Source organism: Oryctolagus cuniculus, chromosome 4 (assembly GCF_964237555.1).
Source record: "Oryctolagus cuniculus chromosome 4, mOryCun1.1, whole genome shotgun sequence".
Lineage (NCBI taxonomy): Eukaryota > Metazoa > Chordata > Mammalia > Lagomorpha > Leporidae > Oryctolagus > Oryctolagus cuniculus.
In genome coordinates, this window is record NC_091435.1 from 84,148,847 (window position 1) to 84,170,521 (window position 21,675).

At 44.9% G+C, this 21,675-nt stretch overlaps 1 protein-coding gene and 1 long non-coding RNA gene across 11 annotated transcripts in view; one reads left to right on the forward strand and one right to left on the reverse strand.

Annotated features, from left to right (window-relative positions):
• Window positions 1-4,027, reverse strand: part of LOC108177995 (uncharacterized) — a 39,188-nt gene extending 35,161 nt beyond the window's left edge. Inside the window, exon 1 of the long non-coding RNA XR_011387985.1 lies at window positions 3,493-4,027. This is a non-coding gene — a long non-coding RNA (uncharacterized lncRNA). The remainder of the gene's footprint in view (window positions 1-3,492) is intronic.
• A 227-nt stretch (window positions 4,028-4,254) lies between these two features.
• The window catches only part of ACAP2 (ArfGAP with coiled-coil, ankyrin repeat and PH domains 2), a 156,956-nt gene continuing 139,535 nt past the window's right edge, over window positions 4,255-21,675 (forward strand). For 9 of the 10 annotated variants that reach the window (XR_007924433.2, XR_007924434.2, XM_008266163.4 and 6 more), the window contains exon 1: window positions 4,255-4,614. Coding sequence is in view for 8 of the 10 variants with exons in the window: in XM_008266163.4 (XP_008264385.1) it covers window positions 4,562-4,614 (53 nt within the window). In the remaining 2 variants the exon portion in view is untranslated. 10 annotated transcript variants of the gene reach the window in all.

Genomic DNA, 21,675 nt, shown 5'->3' on the forward strand with positions numbered 1-21,675 from the left:
GGGACTAGAACCCGGTGTGCTGGCACTGAAAGGCGGAGGATTAGCCTATTGAGCTGCGGCGCCGGCCATAACTCCCTTTTCTTGAGAGTTTTCAATACATTAGCCAGGCCAAGGAAAGGCATTAGGAGGAAACTGGTGGAAAACAGCAATGAGGCAAGTTCAGGCAGTGATGTGGTTGGACGCCATTAGCCTAGGACAAAGAGGAATTCTTGTATGCAGATGGCATGTAAATTCTAATCTGTCAAGAGTTAGGCTCTTGCTGAACATATGCCCTGACCCAGGAGCACTGGGGAGGGGGAGACTGAACAATTCTGCTCAAGAGTAAATATGGCCAAGAGTATCCTCAGAGGAAACCAGAATCTGGGAAAGACTGTGGGTGTCCAGGGTCCCAAGGGAATTGGAGGGAGGGGCCCAGAAGTCTGTGAAGAAGAATTTGGGAGAGACTTAAGGTTGGATAATTCACCTCTTTTAGAGTGTAGAGAAAGCCTGATTACTAACGTTCACTGAAGTGGGGTCTGTATTGTAGCAAACAGAGAAGGCTTCCTGAAGGAGGTGGCATTTCAGCAGCATTTTAAAGAGATGAAAAGGGAGATGCTGCACAAGCAGACAGAACCACAACTGTGAAAGGCTGAGTTCTGAAGGGCAGAGTGGCAGCTGCATTAGGGTCTGGCATCATAGAGCCTGTGTTTGGCCTTAGTCACTTGGCAAGTTACTTTTAAAGTGTGAAGTCCCAGTTTCCATAATTATAAGATGATGATAATAATATTGTATTTCTTCTATTTTATTCTAAGTCCCACTGCTCCTACCCATCCCACATTTAATGTTTCTGAAGTTGGGACATATCTTACAAGTGATACCCCAAAATACTACCTTTGTCACAGAGTAGAGAAGAAAAATTGTGATAGCGCTAACACCAACTGAGTATATGCAAATTTAGCCATCCACAGAAAGATGTTTGATAATTTGCTAAGTTGACTCATTTGCATTTGTAAAATTGCAATTTTTTTCTCAATTGACACCTAATAATTGTATATACTTGTAGAAAGTTGAATTTTTAAAATTTTTTTATTTGGGGGCTGGTGCTGTGGTGTAGTAAGTTAAGCCTTCACCTGTGGTGTCAGCATCCCATATAGGCAGCTGTTTGAGTCCTGGCTGCTCTACTTCTGATCTAGCTTCCTGCTAATGGCCTGGGAAAGCAGAGGAAGATGGCCTAAGAGCTTGGGCCCCTGCACCCATATGGGAGACCTGAAAGAAGATCCTGGCTTCTGGCTTCAGCCACTGAGGTCATTTGGGGAGCGAACAGTAGATGGAAGACCTCTCTCTTGCTTTCTCTCTCTGTAACTCTGCCTCTCAAATAAATAAATAAATAAATATTTAAAAAACACTTTTATTTGTTTATTTTCATTTTATTTGAAAGGCAGACAGCCGGGTTGAAGCCAGGACTGGGAATTCCTGTCCAATCTGGGTCTCCTACATGGGTAGCAGGGACCCAAGTACTAGAACCATCACATGTTGCCTCCTAGGGTGCACATCAGTAGGGGGCTGGAATCAGGAACCTGAGCTGGGTCTCTGACACAGGCACTCCAGTATGGTGGTGAGCATCCTGAGTGGCGTTTTAATTGCTGCACCAAGCACTCCCCAGGGAGCTGAGTTTTAATTTGAACTGCAAAGTGTCACTTTAGGTGTCTGTCAAAAGGCTACACTGTGATGAAGCACTGAAACAAGAAGTTAACCTGTAGGCTGATTAGTTGCAATGCACTAGGAATACAATGAAATTTAGTAGAAATTGCCAATTCTCTTGGCAAATTTGACATGAAGTTACGATGCTAGTAAAGGTTGGCCAACTGATCTATTTGAGGATATTGAATATTTAAATTGATAGTTTCTAGTAATCCAGAGTAGCTGTGTAGATTCCAGGGAGATGTAAAAAATGTTTATTCTTTTTTTTTTTTTTTTTTGAGAGGCAGAGTTAGAGAGAGAGAGAGAGAGAGAGAGAGAGAGAGGGAAAGGTCTTCCTTCCATTGGTTCATCCCCCAAATGGCCGCTACAGCCGGCGTGCTGCGCTGATCCGAAGCCAGGAGCCAGGTGCTTCCTCCTGGTCTCCCATGCAGGTGCAGGGCCCAGGCACTTGGGCCATCCTCCACTGCACTCCCGGGCCACAGCAGAGAGCTGGACTGGAAGAGGAGCAACCGGGACAGAACTGGCGCCCCAACCGGGAATAGAACCTGTGGTGCCGGCACCGCAGGCAGAGGATTACCCTAGTGAGCCATGGCGCTGGCCCAAGTTTATTCTCTTTTTAAGAAGGATTTATTTTTATTTATTTGAAAGACAGAGTTAGAGAGAGAGAAAGAGAGAAAGAGAGAAAGAGAGAGAGAGAGAGAGAGAGAGAGAAAGATCTTCCATCAGTTGGTTCACTCCCCAAATGGCTGCAAAAGTCAGGGCTGGACCAGACTGAAGCCAGGAGCCAGGCGCTTCTTCTGGTCTCCCACATGGGTGGCAGGGTCCCAGATACTTGGGCCATCCTCTGCCATTAGCAGGGAATTGCCAGTACTAAAACCAGCACCCATATGGGATGTCAGTGTCGCAGGCAGTGGCTTTACTCACTCTGCCACAGTCCTGGCCCCTAAAGTTCATGCTTATTTGAAGGGGCCGGGTGGGGGTGGGGGATAGAAAGAGTTCTATCCAGTGATTCACTCCCTAAATTACAACAGTTGGAGCTGGACCAGGCTGAAGCCAGGAGCCAGGAACTCCAGCGGGGTCTCCCATGTGTGTGGAAGAGGCCCATGTATTTGAACCATCACCTGCAATCACCCAGGGAACACATGAGCAGGGAGCTGGATTGGAAGTGGAGGCGGGGCTGATCTCAGGCATTCCAATATGGGATGTGGGCGTCCCAAGCAGCAGCTTAACCTGCTGTGCTGCAGTGCCTGCCTGAGGGATATGCAATTTAATTAAAAGAACAAAAATAAATTTATAACCAAAGAGGAAGCATACAGAATGCTTGTATATGCTTTGAAATGTCTGAAAATTCTACTGTTACTTTCTAAAGGTGCTAAAGAGATTGAGATAAACATAGGCTATGAAAAACTATGTCATCATGCTATACTTAACCAGATGGTCAAAAGGTTAAGAGTTTAGACAGTAAAAGTGTAAGTGCTGAAACTTAGTCCTTGATTACTGAAGAAGAAAGCGGCCAGTTACAATAACCAACAGTCACTGAATTATTACTATGTGGCACTCTGTTAACTTGACAACTCTATTGGAATAGTGGTGTTATCTTAATTTTAAAGCCACAAACCTAGGAAGTAAATGGAAAAAGTTTGCTCCCAGATTCTCAGAGCCATTATGCTGTCAGAACACCCTACATAGACACTCTTAAGAAGCGCCTATGACTTTCAAGTTCGTTTAAAAAATATATTTAAGGGTAATGAATTCATTGCCCTTTTTGCTACCAATGGCATCTTACAATTAGGGAGTATGGTAAACACTTGCCTTGTGGAGTCAAGTTGAGAATCAGCTCATGAATACGTTAAAGTGCTTCTGGAAAAAGTGTGGAGCAAAGGGGCAGGTGTTGCACGGCGGGGCACATGAAGCCCGGTCTTCAGACGGGCCTCAGGGCACGGAGAGAGGAGTCAGCGAGGAGAGAGCCGTCTGCTGCGGCTCTGGGAACAGTTCCTCCACAGAGACGCCCTGCCCCTCGCAGCTGTGTGCCTCCTTCTGCTCTTTCCACGCCCATCCCAAACGCCAGCTCTTGCAGGAAGTACGGGGGAGCAGTTTCCAGATTATTAATCGATGGAACCAGGACGTGAAATATGACTTTTATCATTAAAGTTGCCCCCTCTCCTCTCTTGGCCTCAGTTTCTCTGAACTGAAAGTCGTGGTTTAGCCAGTCTCTTCCTTTATAATTTTTACCCCTCACCCCTTCAGATTTTTGCCAAAGCTGCTTTGAAGAGCAAATCTGCCTCCTCAGACCTGCAGGAGGCGGCTCCTCAGCGTTGGCAGCTCAGCAGGGCGGGGCTGGGAAAGCAGGAGAAGAGGCGGAGGCTCCGAGGGAAGCGCGGGGCGCAGTCACGTGACTTCCTTCCCAAGGAGCCTCGGCTGCAGGCCTCCCAGCAACCGATGCGTCCCGCCTAACGACGCCTGCGCATCTCGGTTGGCCGTCGGGAGCGGTTGTGGCAAGGAGGTGCCCACGGTCGCGCTCTTCATTGGTCCGGGCAACCGTCGCTCAGGTGTGTTGCCGGAGCGCCCGCAGGCGGTGCTGCCGGAAGCCCCGCCCATTGGCCGCCGGGTTCGTGGCTGGCTGGCCGCGGCTGTCACTCCGGGGCCGTTTCCCTGAGGCCAGCGCTCTGCTGGGGGCGGGAGGAAGAGGGGCCGGACTGGGGCCTGAAGAGCCGTCGCTGTCTTCGCTGCTGCTATGACCAGCGGCCGAGGCGCCCTCCGCAGTCCCGCGCAGCGCTCGTAGCGGCCGAGCTCCCGCCGAAGCCGTCCGGGTCCCCAGCGTGGCCGCTCCCGCGGCCCCTCGGCTCTTCCGTCGCCGCGCGCTAGGCGAGGCGGAGGCAGGATGAAGATGACGGTGGATTTCGAGGAGTGTCTGAAGGACTCACCCCGCTTCAGGTAGCCAGCACGGCCGCCCGGCGCCCGGCCGGCGTCGCCCGGGAGCGGCCTCCCCAGCGGTGGGGGCGTGAGAGCCGGCCCGCGGAGCGGGCGGAGGGCCGGGCAGTCCTTGTCTTCCGACGGGCGAGCGTGCCCCGACGAGGGCACTGCAGCCCCCGACCGACCTTTCCCGAGGGGCCAGGCGTGGCCGGCAGCGGGCCGCCGCCTCCTTACCCCCGCACCCCTGCACCCCCTCACCCTCTCTTCCTCGCCCTCTGCCCGGGGCGGAGCGCCCGCGTTCCCGAAGTCTCGGCCCCTCGCGGGCGCGCGCCCTGGCCCCTTCCTCCGCCCGCTGCTCTTCCTCTCCTCTTCCTTCCGCTCCCTCTCGGCTTCCACCCCTCCCCACCGCCTTGCACGGAGCTCTCAGGGCATTCTCTCGCCCCTCACTTAGTTCCTCTTTGCGCTTTTCCGCTCCTCTTACCCGCGGGCGGGGGCCGTGGGGAGCGAGGTGGGACGCGGGCTTGAGCTGCTTCGCTCTCCGGAGGGCGCCGGCGGCCGGTTCCTGTGGGAGTCCTGGCGCCCTGATCGGCGACCGTCCGCTTTTCTGTCCACTCGAGCTCTCCGAAGAGGCACTGCTGCCCAGGGGTGCAGGGCTTCGGGGTGAGGACGAGGAGAAACCAAGCGTGCGTTTCTGCTTTGAGAACGGAAGTAGGAGGGCCCCGAAGGCTGCGTTTGCATTGCTTTCCCGCTGCCGGGTCCGGGAGGGCCTCGACCGCGGGCGGTGCGCGAGGGGACCTGTCACTTACCCTGCCGTGGTGGCATTCCGGTCACCCGCGGGAGAGGCTGCCGGCCGGAGGCGGGCTAGGGAGGCTCTTTCCCTCCGGAGCGTTCTAGCAAACTCGTGAATTGCTTTGCAGAGTGGAGTTTGTCTAGGTTGTGTTTTTATCGTGTGTTTACAGGGCTGGCCTAAGGTCTTAAAAAAAGGGGGGGGGGGTGGAGGCATAAAACTTACGATAGTGGCATTTCCTGAAAGTTTCCTCTGTGCTTGGATGTAGCGGGGTCTTTAAGAACTTATAGACAAAGTGTATCCTGAAAACACTATGCATAGATGTCCAGTTTTGCACGCAAGCTTATTTTAATTCCTTTTTCCCACGAACTTTTTAAAGTGCCCTCATACGTGTGTTCCCGCTGATCTCTCAGCCTGAATTCTAAGTCCTAGTGCCGTCTGCCTGGAAGCGAACTTCCCATCCTGACTGTTCATTCTCCTTCCGGTGAAAAGTTTAAGAAAAAGAATTGTAAAACTAAGGAACTCTTAACAGTTTAAAGAAGATATAACAACACTTTCTGCCTTTGATGATTTTGGGGTGTTCATTTTCTTTGGAGCTTAGGGCTGTTGCCTACAGAAAACAACACTTGGACTTGCTGTTGTTGTCATTCGCTTTTGAAAGTTTTAGTCTCTGCATGAATTGAAGGACTTAAGACAAACAGCTTGGATTGTGTAGGACAGCTTTTCAGGTTAGTTTTCAGGGCAGTGTGTCAAATGAAGTATTTTTTAAAGTGTACCTTAGAAAGTTATGCTTTTTGTAAGTTTTTTTAATATGACTCAGCTATTTTAAGTGATCACAGCATTTTTCTCTTAGGGAATGTAACTGTGCTCTTTGTTTTACCTTTTAAGTTTGGTTCTTCAAAAAAGAAGTTGAGTGAAGTGATTTGGAAATAGTTCTAACCATGGTGTTGGTTGCAAACCATGTGATGTCTTTGTTTTTGAAATAAATGAATTATTGAGTATAAGACGAGAGAAGGATACTGATTAGGTTATAATGAACTGTTAAACTTGAATGTAAAATTTATTTTAATTAAGATTAGGTTTTTTGAAAGGTTTATTATATTTTATTTGAAAGGCAGAGTGACAGAAAGCGAGAGACTGAAAGAAAGCTCTTCCCATCCACTGGGTCACTCTCCAAGTGGCCACAATGGCTGGAGCTGGGCCAGGACAAAGCCGGGAGCTTGGAACTCCATCTGGATCTCTTTTGTGGGTGGCAAGGGCCCTAGTACTTGGGCCATCTTCTGCTGCTTTATCAGGTGCATTATTAGGGAGCTGGATCAGAAGCAGAGCAGCTGAGACTTGAACCAGGACTCTGAAATGGGATGCCAGCATTGCAAGTGGGGGCTTCGCACCATGCTAACCCCAAGATAGTAGAGATTTTTCAAACAGATTTATTTATTTGAAATGCAAAGCAGCAGAAAAGGAGAGATGGATACTTTCCACCTGCTGGTTCACTCCCCAAACAATTACAACAGCCAGGACTGGGCCAGGTGAAAGCCAGAAACTCTGTATGCATTACAGGGGCCCAAGTACTTGGACCATCATCCACTGCCTTCCCAAGCTCATTAGCAGGAAGCTGAATCACAAGTGGAGCAGCCAGCTCTCTGCTATGGGTTGCCAGTATTGAAAAACTGTGGCTTATCCCTTAGTGCCACAATGGTGGCCCCGATATTAAAGATTTTTGAGAGTTGTGTTTCAAGTGTTCCAATTATTGTTACCTGCAAATAGAGTAGAGATACTGAGATTTCAGGATGTCTTGTGTACATTTCAAAGTTTAGATTAGATTTACAATAGAGGGAAGAATATCAGGAAATAGAAGTGTCATTGTTAACATTCCTAATTTTTACAATTTTCTGTTACCTTATTACTGTATGGATTTGTGTGGCATTTGAAAAGAACATTTTAGAAGTCTATTCATGCGCTGCATCTTTTAGAGAAGCTTCAGAGAATTGCACATGTAATAAGTGGCATATTGAAACTCATATCAAAATGGAAAATTTGTGAGGATTGAGCTTGTTTTTTAATAACAAGGCAGTTGCACTTGGAGCAACCCTATCTATTGTGCTGTCTTTAAATTAATTCCTATTTTTATTTTCTTCACAAATGAGTCTCTGACATTTCAATCTGGTGTGTGCTTGTCATTGCCTTAGGTGCTGTACTGTAGAATTAAAGGCAAATCTTGCTAAGGAAAAATTTCACTGGTGTTCTAAAAGAAACATTCTTAAACAGATGAGGAAGATAGGAGGAGAGCTTGTGGGACAAGGGAGAGAAGGATGTTGAAGTTGCAACATTGTCTAGTAATTTGTATAAAGTCAGTAGTTACTTTTACATGCCAGTGAACATTTTGTTTTTATTTTATTTTTTTTAGATTGGAGATCACATTTCATTGTGTAATTTTGGGTTCCCTTTTTAGTTTCTTAAACACTAGTCTAAAACCAACTTAAGTGTCACAATCTTGTTCATCTCAGACTACAAGAATGTATATGTGTCTGAGTATACTTTTTTTGAGTGGAAATTTTGCATTTTGACACATTCATTGTAGAAACCTGAATCTGTTTAGGTCCTACATTGTTTTTAGTTGTGCAGATTTGTAGTTGCTCTTTAAAATTTTGTAAAATTTTAGCAAGAATTGTGTTTTCCCTTTGTTTAAACATTCTGGTTCACTCAGGAAGTGAATATTTGTTTAAAATAACAGTTGAATTAAATAATTATAAATTGCAAAATTGGAAGATTTTTGTCATGAGCAGTGTTCAAATATAAAAATATTGGCCTTAGTAAGCTTTCAAAGTCTTTAGTCTTTTTTTTTCTTGAGATTTATTTTATTTGAAAGGCAGAGTTACAGAGAGGCAGAGGCACAGAGAAAGGGAGAGAGCGACGTCTTCCATCTTATGATTCATTCCCCAAATAATCACAACAGCTGGAGCTAGGCTTATCTGAAGCCAGGATCCAAGAGCCAGGAGAGTCTTCTGGGTCCCCCGCGTGGATGCAAGGGCCCAAGTCCTTGGGCCATCTTCTGCTTTTTCCAGGCCATAGCAGAGAACTGGATCAGAGGTGGAGCAGCTGAGACTTGAACCGGCACCCATATGGGATGCCAGCATTGCAGGTGGCAGCTTTACCCACGACACCATAGCACTGGCCCAAGACTTTATTTAGTCTTTATCTGGTACATTTATTTTTTATGCTTTAGCCGTGTCTGTTGTGCCTCATCCTGACAGCTATTCGATTATAGAATCTGTTTTTCATTTATAGATATGATTCTTAAATTTTTTAAAAAAAATTTATTTGTTTATTTGGAAGGCAGATGAGAGAGATTGAGATTGAGAGATCGGTCCTCTGGCCACGATGGTTGGGGCTGGGCCAGGGTGAAGCCAAGAGTTGGAGCTCCATTTAAGTCTCCCACATGGGTGGCAGGGGCCCAAGCACTTGGGCCATTTTCCACTTCCTTCCCAGACACATTAATCCAGGAAGCTGGATAAGAAGTGGAATGGGGGCCGGCCTTGTGGCACAGTGGGTTAAAGCCCCGGCCTGCTGTGCTGGCATCTCACAAGGGTGCTGGTTCGAGTACCAGCTGCTTTTCTTCTGATCCAGCTCTCTGCTTATGGCCTGGGAAAGCAGTGGAAGATGGCCCCAGTGCTTGGGCCCCTGCACCCGCATGGGAGACCTGGAAGAAGAAGCTCCTGGCTTCGGATCGGCTCAGCCCTTGCCGCTGTGGCCATTTGATGAGTGAACAAGCTGATGGAAGCTCTCTCTCTCTTTTTCTCTCTCTCTCTCTCTGTCTCTACCTCTCTCTGTAACTCTTTCAAATAAATAAAAATAAATCTGAAAAAAAAAAAAAGTGGAACAGCTGGCTTTTGTTGGCATTACAGCAGCAGCATAGCTTACTGTGTGACACTGCTGGCCCTGATGGGAGTTTTTTTAAAAAATTGTTTATTTGAGGTACAGACAGAGCTCTCTCATTTGCTCTCTACCCAAATGCCTATAATTGCTTGGGAGTGCAGGGGGTGGGTGGGATGCTGAAGCCTGGAGCCAGGAGCTTGGGAACTCAATTTGGGTCTGCCATGTGAGTGGCAGGGACCCAGTTACTGGATCCATAACTGCTAACTCCCAGAGCTTGCATTAGCCAGAACTGGAGCCCAAACTGAGTCAGGGATTGAGCCCAAGTATTCCAATGTGAGAAGTGGGCATCCTCTCTCTCCCTCTGTCTCTCTCTCTCTTTTTTAATATTTATTTATTTGAAAGTCAGAGTTAGGGACAAAGATCTTTTATCTGCTGAGTCACTCCTTAATGGCTGCAACAACCAGAAGTGACCCAGGCTGAAGCCAGGAGCTTCATCTGGATCTGCTGAGTGGGTGGAGGGGCCAAGCACTGAGGCCATCCTCTGCTTCTTTTCCCCGGGCTATTAGGAGGGAGCTGGATCAGAAGTGGAGCAACCAGGACATGAACCAGTGCCCCATATGGGATACTGGTGATGCAGACGGTGGCTTTACCTGCTATGCCACAATGCCGCTCTCCTACCCTTCCACCTCCCCGCCCCATCTTAATCACTAGGTCAAATGCTGGCTCCTTGGTGAAAGGTTTTAAGGCACAATAGATATTGGAATAAAATGTGACCATATACACTTTGGTTACATTTTGGTATTTAGCTGGTAACAATCCTATCTGCTTTGCTCCATTAACATTCTATTTCAGAACAGATAAACTCTTAACAGTTGGCACATTTTATGTTGAAAATATTATGGGTGAGGGGGCTGGTACTGTGGCGCAGCAGGTTCAAGCCGCAGCCTGCAGCTCCAGCATCCCATATGGGCACTGGTTCGAGTCCCAACTGCTCCACTTCCAATCCAACTCTCTGCTGTGGCCTAGGAAAGCAGTAGAAGATGGCCCAAGTCTTTGGGCTCCTGCACCCACGTGGGAGACCTGGAAGACGCTTCTGTCTCCTGGCTTCAGATCAGCTCAGCTCTGGCTGTTGTGGTCATTTTGAGAGTGAACCAGCTGATGGAAGACCTCTCTCTCTGGCTTTACCTCTCTCTATAACTTTGCCTTTCAAATAAATAAATCTTTAAAAAAAGAGAAAATTTAGTGGGTAAGAGATAGCGAATATATGTTTTCATTTTAGGAGGTAGAATAAAATTACCAAGTAGTTTTATTATATACAAATACTAGAATCCTGATATTCTTCATTGTAGCTTCTAATTCTTCATTTAATGTTATACCAACTTAAGTTGAAATGATCAAAAACTTTTATAATGTGCCAGACCTTATACTAGATGCTTTTATAGCTATTCTTTCATTTTTTTGTTTTAAATTGACAATTATTCATGTTGATGGGTACAATGTGACTTTTTAAAAAAATTTATTTGATAAGCAGTTACAGAGAGCAAGGGAAAGACACACACAAAAAGATATCTTCCATTCAATGATTCACTCCCTGAATGGCCACAATGGCCAGGGTTGGGCCAGGATGAAGCCAAGATCTTCATCTGGATCTACCATGTGGGTGCAGGAGCCCAAGTACTTGGGCCATCTTCCACTTCTTTCCTAGGTGCATGAGCAAGGAGCTGGATTGGAGCAACTGAGACTTGAATCGACACCCATATGGGATGTCGTCATCACAGCTTAACCAGATATGCCACAGCGCTGGTCCTGCCACTCTTTCATTTAGCTGTTAAAGTATCTTGTGAAGTAGGAATTGTTACCCTCACTTTTGAAATGCTTAAAAAAAAAAAATCCCAAACTGGGTATTTCGAGAGATGAATTGACTTTCTTAATGGTGGGCTTTCAAACAGTGGATTTGAAGTGAATTCGTTTTTTATGTAGTTCCCCATACCTATGTTTTTGCATTCTGTGATTTCACTTACTACTGTCAACCATGATTCAAAAATATTTAATAGAAAATTCCATGAATAAATTATTCAGGAGGTTTAAATTGGGAGTTGTTTTGAGTAACCTGATGAGATCTTGCACCATCTGCTTCTTTCCCATGCTCTTATTTAAGTGGTTTGTCCAGCATATCCAAGCAGTATATACTACCTGCCCTTTTGTCACTTAGTCTTGTTGCTTATCGAAGTGACTATCATGATATCACAGTGCTTGTATTCAAGTAATCTGTGTTTTACTTAATAATGGCCCCAAAGCACAAGAATAGTAATGGTAACAGTACGGATATGCCAGAGAAAAGCCATAAAATGCTTACTTTTAATTGAAAAAGTAGAAGTTTTCTAGTTAGTAAGGTAAGGAAAAAAAATTCTATGTTGAAGTTGCTAAGATCTATGTAAGGAAAAGAAGTTCATGCTAGTTTTGCTGTTGCATCTCAGACTGCAAAAGTTACACCCACAGTGTGTGGTAACTACTTAGTTAAGATGGAAAAGGCATTGAATTTGTGGGTGGAGGACTTGATAGAATCATACTCCAGTTGATGGCAATATGTTGCATCAGAAAGCATCAAGCCTACGTAAAGACTTAAGACAGAATCCTCCAAAATGAGTGACACTAAACCATTTACAGCAGGGGATGGTTACACAGCCTTAGGAATAGGTCTGGACTGAAAAGTTACAAAAATTACTGGAAAGACTGTATCTGCTAATGAAGAAACTATTGTAACATTTTCAGCAGAAAAAAAAAAAAAACTGAAACCAAACCAAATGTTTCCTATGGAGTTGAAGAAATTGATAGGATGCCATACAAAGCAAGTTTTCAGTTTCAGTGAAATTGAAACTAGGCTCTTCTGGAAGAAGATGCCCAATAGGACCTACATTCACAGAGGTGCGAAGGAAAAACTAGAGCATAAAACATGGAGACTACAATCTCCAATTATCATTTTCTACCAAAAAGTTTTGGCATAAAAGCCTTCAACAAATAAAGGATCCCCAACCACTTAACTCATTGGCTCCTGGCACCCAACCAAAAATTGTCATTGCTCAGAGACTCAGGATCACTTCAAACAGCTGATTGTTGAATCATATTGTCAGGCCTTTTGTAGCTTGATGTTATGTCATATTGCTTATGTCATTCAGTTCACTGCATCTCATCACATACGCATTGTGTCATCTCACATGATCACAAGATGAAGAGTGAATGTAGTACAATAAGATTTTTTTTTTTTTTTTTTTTTTTGGACAGGCAGAGTGGACAGTGAGAGAGAGAGACAGAGAGAAAGGTCTTCCTTTGCCGTTGGTTCACCCTCCAATGGCCGCCGCGGCCGGCGCGCTGCGGCCGGCGCACCGCGCTGATCCGATGGCAGGAGCCAGGAGCCAGGTGCTTTTTCCTGGTCTCCCATGGGGTGCAGGGCCCAAGCACCTGGGCCATCCTCCACTGCACTCCCTGGCCACAGCAGAGGGCTGGCCTGGAAGAGGGGCAACCGGGACAGAATCCGGCGCCCCGACCGGGACCAGAACCCGGTGTGCCGGCGCCGCTAGGCGGAGGATTAGCCTAGTGAGCCGCGGCGCCGGCCAATAAGATTTTTTTTAAAGATTTATTTTATTTATTTGAGAGAGAGAGAGAGAAAGAGAGGTCGTCTACCTGCTGATTTACTAACCAAATGGCTGCAACAGCTGGAGCTGAGCTGATTCGAAGCCAGGAGCCAGGAGCTTCTTCTGGGTCTCCCACATAGGTGCAAGGGCTCAAGGACTTGGACCATCCTCCTCTGCTTTCCCAGATACATTAGCAGGGAGCTGGATAAGAAGTGGAGCAGCTGAGACTTGAACTGGTGCCCACATGGGATGCCGGAACTGCATGCTGGGACTTTAACCCACTGTGCCATTGTGCCAGCCCCATACAGTAAGATTTAAAAATCATTTTTATTTACTTATTTATTTTTTAGGATTTATTTATAGCCAGGAGCTGGGAGCTTCTTCTGGGTCTCCCATGTGGTTGCAGGCACCCAAGTACTTGGGCCATTTTCTGCTGCTTTCCCAGGCACGTTAGTAAGGAACTAGATTGAAAGCGCAGCAGCTGGGACTTGAACTGGTGCCCATATGGGATGCTGGCGCTGCATTCTACTTTTTATGGGGCTGGTGTTGTAGTGCAGTGAGTTAAGCTGTTGCCTACAATGTTGGCATCCCAAACGAGTGCCGGTTTGAGTGTTTTGCTGCTCTACTTCTATTCCAGCTCCCTGCTAATGCTTCTGGTTAAGCTGCAGATGTCGCAAGTACTTGGGTCCCTACCATTGATGTGGGAGACCTGGTTGGAGTTCCAGGCTCGTGGCTTTGGCCTGTCCCTGCCCTGACTGTCGCGGCCATTTGGGGAGTGAAGTAGTAGATGGAAGATATCTCTAGTAGATGGAAGATATCTCTCAGTGTTCAGGCACCTAGCATCTTGACTGCTAGACCAAATGCTTGCCCCTGTTGTTAGTTTCTTAATATGCCTTATTTATTATTTTCCCTAATAACATTGACTTTTAGTTATTCATGTTAGGTCACCTGAAATAATGTCTGTTTCATTTAAATGCTCATTAGTATAAGTGGCTAGGCAAATCCATGTCAGTTAATACTTAGCATCTCTTATAATTAAGTCACTTTGACTCAGTCTCAAGGCAATTCCTATGCTAAAACAGTCCTTTTGTAAACTTTGACCTATTATTATTCCCATGTTACTTTTTTTTTTTTTTCAGCTGTCAGGTATACAGATGAAGAGAAATTCTACTTAGATAGGGACTGTACCTGAAAAATTCCTTAAATTCCATATACACATTGCAAAACTGCTGGGCCCCAAGTCCATCTATGAGCTCTTGGGCTGCCAGTATCATATGAAGTTTATTAAAGCTACACTATCCAAACAGCTTTATTAATTTTGTGTAAATCAAGTCCAGCAGTGTGTCAACCTGTAACCAACTGTTCTGTACCTAATTTATAAGTTAAACTTTTTTATAGGTATATGTGCACTGCATAGGAATATATAGTATAAATAGGATTTGGTACTATCTGCACTTTCAGGCATCTATTAGGGGTCTTGGAATATAACCCTGGCTGAGAGATGGGGAGTATTGTGTTGGGTGGAAGCATTTTAGAACCCATAAAGGAAGTAAGATAGAAGTTAGGTATGTACTGTAAAAATGAAAATCATATGTTGCGAAAGATGAAACAATGAAAGTAGATGGAGAAACTTTACTTTGTCAAAATAATTCAGTGAAGATCTTTAAAAAGGGCCATAAGCATGTGGATTTCATGTTTAGAATATTTTCGAAGGTAGAATGAACAAAAGAAGAGAAACAAACTGAGGATAGAATGCCATAAAGAATCAACTCTGAAATTAGGTCAAGGTGAAGAAAGTGAACTGAAAGGTCATGGAGGAGAACTGGTGTGAAGACATAATATGTTTATTTGAGAATACTTGAAGTCTACTTTCACTGAATTGTATCTAACAGAATCTAGAAGTTAGATATATGAGAAGCATGTGACTTAAACCCTTGGAAATATATGGGTAAATGAATATATTACTTTTCTAAAAAAATTTATTTATTTATTGAAAGAATTACACAGAGAGAGAAGGAGAAGCAGAGACAGAGACAGAGAGAGAGAGAGAGAGGGAGATCTTCCACCCACTGGTTTACTCCTAATTGGCCACAACGACTGGAGCTGTGCTAGTCTGAAGCCAGGAGCTTCTTCCAGGTCTCCCATGTGGGTGCAGAAGTCCAGGGACTTGGGCCATCTTCTGCTTTCCCAGGCCATAGCAGAGAGCTGGATCGGAAGGGGAGCAGCCGGGACTAGAACCGGCGCCCACATGGGATGCCTGCACTACAGACAGCGGCTTTACTTGCTATGCAACAGCGCCAGCCCCGGAATGTGTTACTAATCTTTCTTCAGAGATGAAAATTTCACAGAAGGAATTGATGATTATAATCTTTTAGCAATTTGTACTTATAATAAGTAAAGATTCTTCATTGAAAATATGTCCAACTTTTCTGCTTGGAGTTTTCATATTTTCTGTGATACTACAGCCAGGACTAGAACCGGCACCCATATGGGATGCCGCCACTGCAGGCGGAGGATTAACCTACTGTGCCACGGCTCCAGCCCCTCAAATTTAAATATAAAATTATTAATTGCTTGGCCGGCGCCATGGCTCACTAGGCTAATCCTTTGCCTGCGGTGCCTGCACCCTGGGTTCTAGTCCTGGTTGGGGCGCCGGATTCTGTCCCGGTTGCTCCTCTTCCAGTCCCGCTCTCTGTTGTGGCCCGGGAGGGCAGTGGAGGATGGCCCAAGTGCTTGGGCCCTGCACCCGCATGGGAGACCAGGAGAAGCACCTGGCTCCTGGCTTCGGATTGGCACAGCGCTGGCCGTAGCGGCCACTTTGGGGGTGAACCAATGAAAAAAGGAAGACCTTTCTCTCTGTCTGTCTCTCTCACTCTCTAACTCTGCCTGTCCCAAAAAAGAAATTATTCATTGCTTATGGGGCTGGTGTTGTGGTACAGCAGGTTAAGATGATGACTGGAATGCTACCACATTCCATATTGGAGTGCCAGTTTGAGTCCTGGTCACTCTGTTTCTGTTCCAGCTTCCTGCTAATGTGCCCTGGAATGCGATGGATGATGGCCCAAATATTTAGGTCCCTACTAACCTTGGAGGGGCCTAAATGGGGATGGAGTTCCAGATTCCTGGCTTTGGTCTGGTCCAGCCCTGGTTGTTTTGGGCATTTGGGAAGTAAAGAACCAGATGGAAGATCTTTGTGTGTGTCGCTCTCTGTCAGCTTTGTCAACAAATAAGTCTTTAAAAAAAGGTATCTTTGCTTTCCATGCTACCCAGCGAGGGGTCCATACGGCATTGTTCTTGATTCCTAATGTAACTTAAGGGGAAGCTGTCAGAATGTCCAGAGCCCTTGATGTCCTGCAAATGAAGGAGGAGGATGTCCTCAAGATCCTTGCAGCAGGAACCCACCTAGGTGGCAGCAACCTTGACTTCCAGATGGAATAGTACATCTACAAAAGGAAAAGTGGTGGCATCTAAGCATAAATGTGAAGAGGACCTGGGAGAAACTTCTGTTGGTGACTCGTGCCTTGTGACCATTGGAAACCTTTCTGCTGTCAGTGTGATATCCTCCAGAAGTACTGGCCAGAGGGCTGTGCTGAAGTCATCGGAGCTACTCTGTTGCTGGCTGTGTCACACCTGGAACCTTCACTAACCAGATCCAGGCAGCCTTCCAGGAACCACGGTTTCTGGTGGTTACTGATCCCAGGGCTGACCACCAGCCTCTCACAGAGGCATCTTATGTGAACCTGCCTCCCAGTGCTCTGTGTAACACAGAATCTCCTTTGCGCTACGTGGACATTGCCATCCTATGCAACAACAAGGCAGCCCACTCAGTGGGTCTGATGTATGTGGTGGATGCAGGCCTGGGAGGTTCTGTGCATGTGAGGTACCATCTCCCGTGACCCCTGGGAGGTCATGCCTGATCTCAGAAGTACAGAGATCCTGAAGAGATTGAAAAAGAAGAGCAGGACACTGCTGAAACAGTTGTGACCAAGGAGGAGTTTCAGGGTGAATGGCAGCCCCATCTCTTGAGTTCACTGCTGCTCAGCCTGTGGCTGCAGACTGGTCTGAAGGTGTACAGGTGCCCTCTGTGTCTGTTCAGCAGTTCCCCACTGAAGACTGGTCTGCAGTTTCCTCTGTTCAAGCCACTGAATGGGTAGGAACAACCACTGAGTGGGTAGGAACAACCACTGAGTGGTCTTAAGCTGCTTTTCATGGTTTCTGAAGCAGACATGGAAATGAGGTTGATGGAAAATAAACACCAATTTCTACAAGAAAAAAAGTTATATTTAAAAACCTGATTCATTGAGCAGGTTTTGTGGCAGTGTGGTTAAGGCACTGCCTGCAATGCCAGCATTCCATGTAGGCACCAGGTGGAGTGTTGGCTGCTCCACTTCCCATCCAGCTCCCTGCTAATGCGCTTGGGAAAACAGCAGAAGGTGACCCAAGTTCTTGGACCCCTGCAGCTACAGGGAGATCTGGATAGAGTTCCACACTCCTGCATTCTGCCTGGCCCGGCCTCCACCTCTGTGGTCATTTGGGGAGTGAATCAGCAGATGGAAGATTCTCTTTCTACCTGTCTCTTCCTTTCTCTGTAACTCTGCCTTTCAAATAAATAAATAAATCTTAGAAAAAATAGATTCATTGCTTGAGAAATAAAATCCAGTGTTGAAGTATAAAACATAGGAAAACTTAGCCGGCGCCGCGGCTCAATAGGCTAATCCTCCACCTTGCGGCGCTGGCACATCGGGTTCTAGTCCTGGTCGGGGTGCCGGATTCTGTCCCGGGTGCCCCTCTTCCAAGCCAGCTCTCTGCTGTGGCCAGGGAGGGCAGTGGAGGATGGCCCAAGTGCTTGGGCCCTGCACCCCATTGGAGACCAGGAGAAGCACCTGGCTCCTGCCTTCGAATCAGTGTGGTGCGCCGGCCAGTGCTCCAGCCGCGGCGGCCATTGGAGGGTGAACCAACGGCAAAAGGAAGACCTTTCTCTCTCTCTCTCTCTCTCACTGTCCACTCTGCCTGTAAGGAAAAAAACAAACAAACAAACAACAACAACAACAAAAAAAAAAACAAAAAACACACACAGAGGAAAACAGTTTAATTGAAGAAAGGCAGTGGAGAGTGGATAGTAGGATGATTAGTCTGACTTTAACTTTATCTCTTTATATGTTGCAGTCACTTCAGACAAAATCTGAGCAGACTGTATACATGTTTAAAATTGATTTATGTAAAATTCAAGTTGATGGGGTTAACCATTTTGATCTTAGTTCTAGCCAGAAATGTTTAAGTAAACAAAACTATTCCTTTTGATCTTGTTTTAAAATGGTTTTTAACTTATTGCTATATTATTTACTTTGATTTCACTTTTTGCTTATTGATAAGCTTTATAGTAAATAAAAAATTCATTCCTTCGAATCAAAGTATTTAATAGTGCAATAGGAAACTAGCTTTTGTTGGTTATTTTCAGGTAATAGTTTTCATGAAGAAAACATCATTTTGTTTAAAGGCTTTTCTTTGGTATACTTTTTAGGTCTTCTGGCTAAGCTATTTTATATATCTGTCTGAAAAAATGCCTTTTTTGGATGCTTATTTATTTATTTATTTATTTTTTGACAGAGTGGATAGTGAGAGAGAGAGACAGAAAGGTCTTCCTTTTGCTGTTGTTTCACCCTCCAATGGCCGCCACGGCTGGCGCACTGCGGCTGGTGCACCGCGCTGATCTGAAGGCAAGAGCCAGGTGCTTCTCCTGGTCTCCCATGCGGGTGCAGGGCCCAAGCGCTTGGGCCATCCTCCACTGCCTTCCCGGGCCACAGCAGAGAGCTGGCCTGGAAGAGGGGCAACCGGGACAGAATCCGGCGCCCCGACCGGGACTAGAACCCGGTGTGCCGGGGCCGCAAGGTGGAGGATTAGCCTATTGAGCTGCGGCGCCGGCCTATTTTTATTTATTTTAAAAACAGATATTTCATTCACTGGATCACTTCCCAAATGCCTGTAATAGCCAGGGTCTCCCACATGCAAGTTCTTGTACCATAATCTGCTGCCTCTCAGGGTAGACAATAGCAGTAAGTTGGAGTTGGAAGTAGAGCTGGGATTAGAAGCTGGGCACTCTGATATGGGATGTGTGTATCCCAGGCCGTGCTAATCATCTGCCCCTTCTTTGATGTTTAGAGTAATTTTCTCAGGTACCAGATTGGGCTTTTTTTTCTCCCCCCAAAGTGGAGTGTTATTATAGTCTCTTGTTTATGGCTTTGTCACATATGTTTCAATCTGCTAGTCTTTTTTTTTTTTTTAAATATTGTATTTATTTTTAAGGCAGAGTTACAGAGAGGGAGAAGGAGAGAGAAAGAGAGAGAGAGAGAGAGAAAGAAAGAGAGAGAGAGAGATCTTCCATCCGCTGATTCACTTCTCAATGGCTGCAACAGCCAGGGCTGGGCCAGGCTGCAGCCAGGAGTCAGAAACTTCACCTGGGTCTCCAACATGGGTACAGGGACCCAAGGACTTGGGCCATTCTCTGTTGCTTTTTCAGGTGCATTAGTAGGGAGCTGGATAAGAAGTGGGGCAGCCAGGACTCAACCCATGCCCATATGGGATGCCAGTGCTGCAGGTGGCACTACATGTCACAATGCCAGCCTCACAACCTATTAATCTTAATGCTAATAATTTGAGGATAATATGTCCTTTTTCCTTTGGCTACTTTTAAGATTTTTCTTTTCATTGACTTGGTTTTCAGTAGTTTTACCATAATATATGTAGATGTTGTTTCTGTGGGTATTAATCCTGCTTTGGCTTATAGGGCTTCTTCTGTAGATGGAATTTCTGGGATGTCTGATCAGTTTGGAAAATTCCTGGCCTTTCTCTCTTTAGGTACTGCCTCTGTTTTGATTTTTTTCCTCTCCTTCTAGAACTAAATTTCACATCTTAGAACTTTTGCTATGTCCCATATGTCTCTTGTCCTTCTGATATTTTATTTTTCATGGATAAATATACTTCCTGATAACCTTTATGCTTGTTTATTAGGCTTATCTTTTGCTGTGTGTATTATCCTGTTAAGCCTATCTGTTGTGGCACTTCAATTTATTTTGTGCCCTTCAATTTATTTTTCAGTTTTGGAAATTTCATTTGATTTCCTTTTTTAAAATAAATTTCAGTTCTTTGAAAATTGCCAACTTTTCATCTGTTTCTTGAATAAAAAAATTTAATTCTGTGTTTCGCTTGGTCCAATTTTTATTTAATGCTGTATATTGTATATGAAAAATTTATAGCTCTTCTGATTGATGTCTACCTCTGTTAGGTAGATAGAGTAGCAGATAAATCACAGTCCAATCACAGAATGAGTTTTATTAGTTTCTTACTGCTCTTATAACAAATTACCCCAAACTTAGTGACCTGAAACAGTATAGATTTATTAACTTATACTTCTGGAAGGCTAGAGTTTTGATGCAGGTCTCTTTGGGCTAACATCAAGTCATTGTTTTTTGAAAGATATAGCGGAGATTCCTTTATTTCTATTTATTTTTTGCCTTTTCCAGTTTCAGAGGGCTACTCACATTCCTTACTTCACGGCCCCTTTCTTTTTTCAGAATCATCAATGGCTATGATACTCTCCTATCTCTTTTATTGATAAGGACACTTACGATAACCTTGCAACCATCCAGATAATTTTAGTACTCTTGATAGGAGATGCAGATATCCAAAGTGGCATCATAACTATTATGCCAAATGCCTGTCCCCCATGATACTATTTTTGAAGTATATAGACTAGTTACCTTGTAAAATGTCCCACACTGTGAATTTGTTTGTTTTCTTGGAACAGATTCAATTTAAGTATTTTTGCCAAGAGTTGTTACCTATTGTGATGTATCATCTCCATCAAGAGGCCCATAATGTTTGATTTTTCTTTCTGGTGGCTGTGCAGAATTTGATCACCAGAGCCAATAGGGAGTGTAGGTAAGTGTAGGGGTGGAGGACTTGGGGGAGGAAGATGCTCATAACTCAAAGGCAGGAAAGAGTTTAATCTTCAGTGAGTAGAGAGAGGGCCTATGGTTGGCGCATATAGTGTGAAAAAGAGAAAAATCACAAATGATGGTAAGATCAAGATAGGCAGGACCAGATTATGTTAGGCCTAAGTGATCTAGTTATCTAAGTAATCTACGGAGTTTGGGTATTAATGACTGGTGTAATAGGAAGTCTTTAGGAAGCTTTTAGTATTGTTGAGAAATGATAAGATTTATAATTTAAAAATATTTTGACTACCCTTTGAAAAATTGAAGAAGAGTAGAGTTAGAACAGATAGGAAGCCGTTGTAGGAAACTAGTTATCAGGCAAGACTACACAAGAGATGAGTTGGTATACAGTTGAGCAACTTTTTGTTATAGACTCAGCTTGAATTACTGTTAAATTTTTATAGGAATTGAGAAAAATGGCATTTTTGGCTTTAGCAACTGGGTCGATGGATATACCATTTACTGATAAGAGGGAGAGAAGGGAAGTACAGATTTTTGGGGAAAAAATATTGAGAACTCTAAGTTTGAGATATGTTGTAGATAACCCATGTGGAACTGTTAAGTAAGGTTGACCTTCTGTATAGCTTTTCACAGTTTACCTTACCAACTGATAATGATCTCATCCTATATTCCCTTTTAGATTATAAATTCTTTGGGATGGAGACTGTATTCCTTCAGCACAATTTCTTGAGCATAATAGGTAGTTTATAGGCTTTTACTGTCAAGAACAGCTTTCTTAAATAGTCATATATACTTCATTTTTACATAACATACTATCATTTTTATTTTAGGA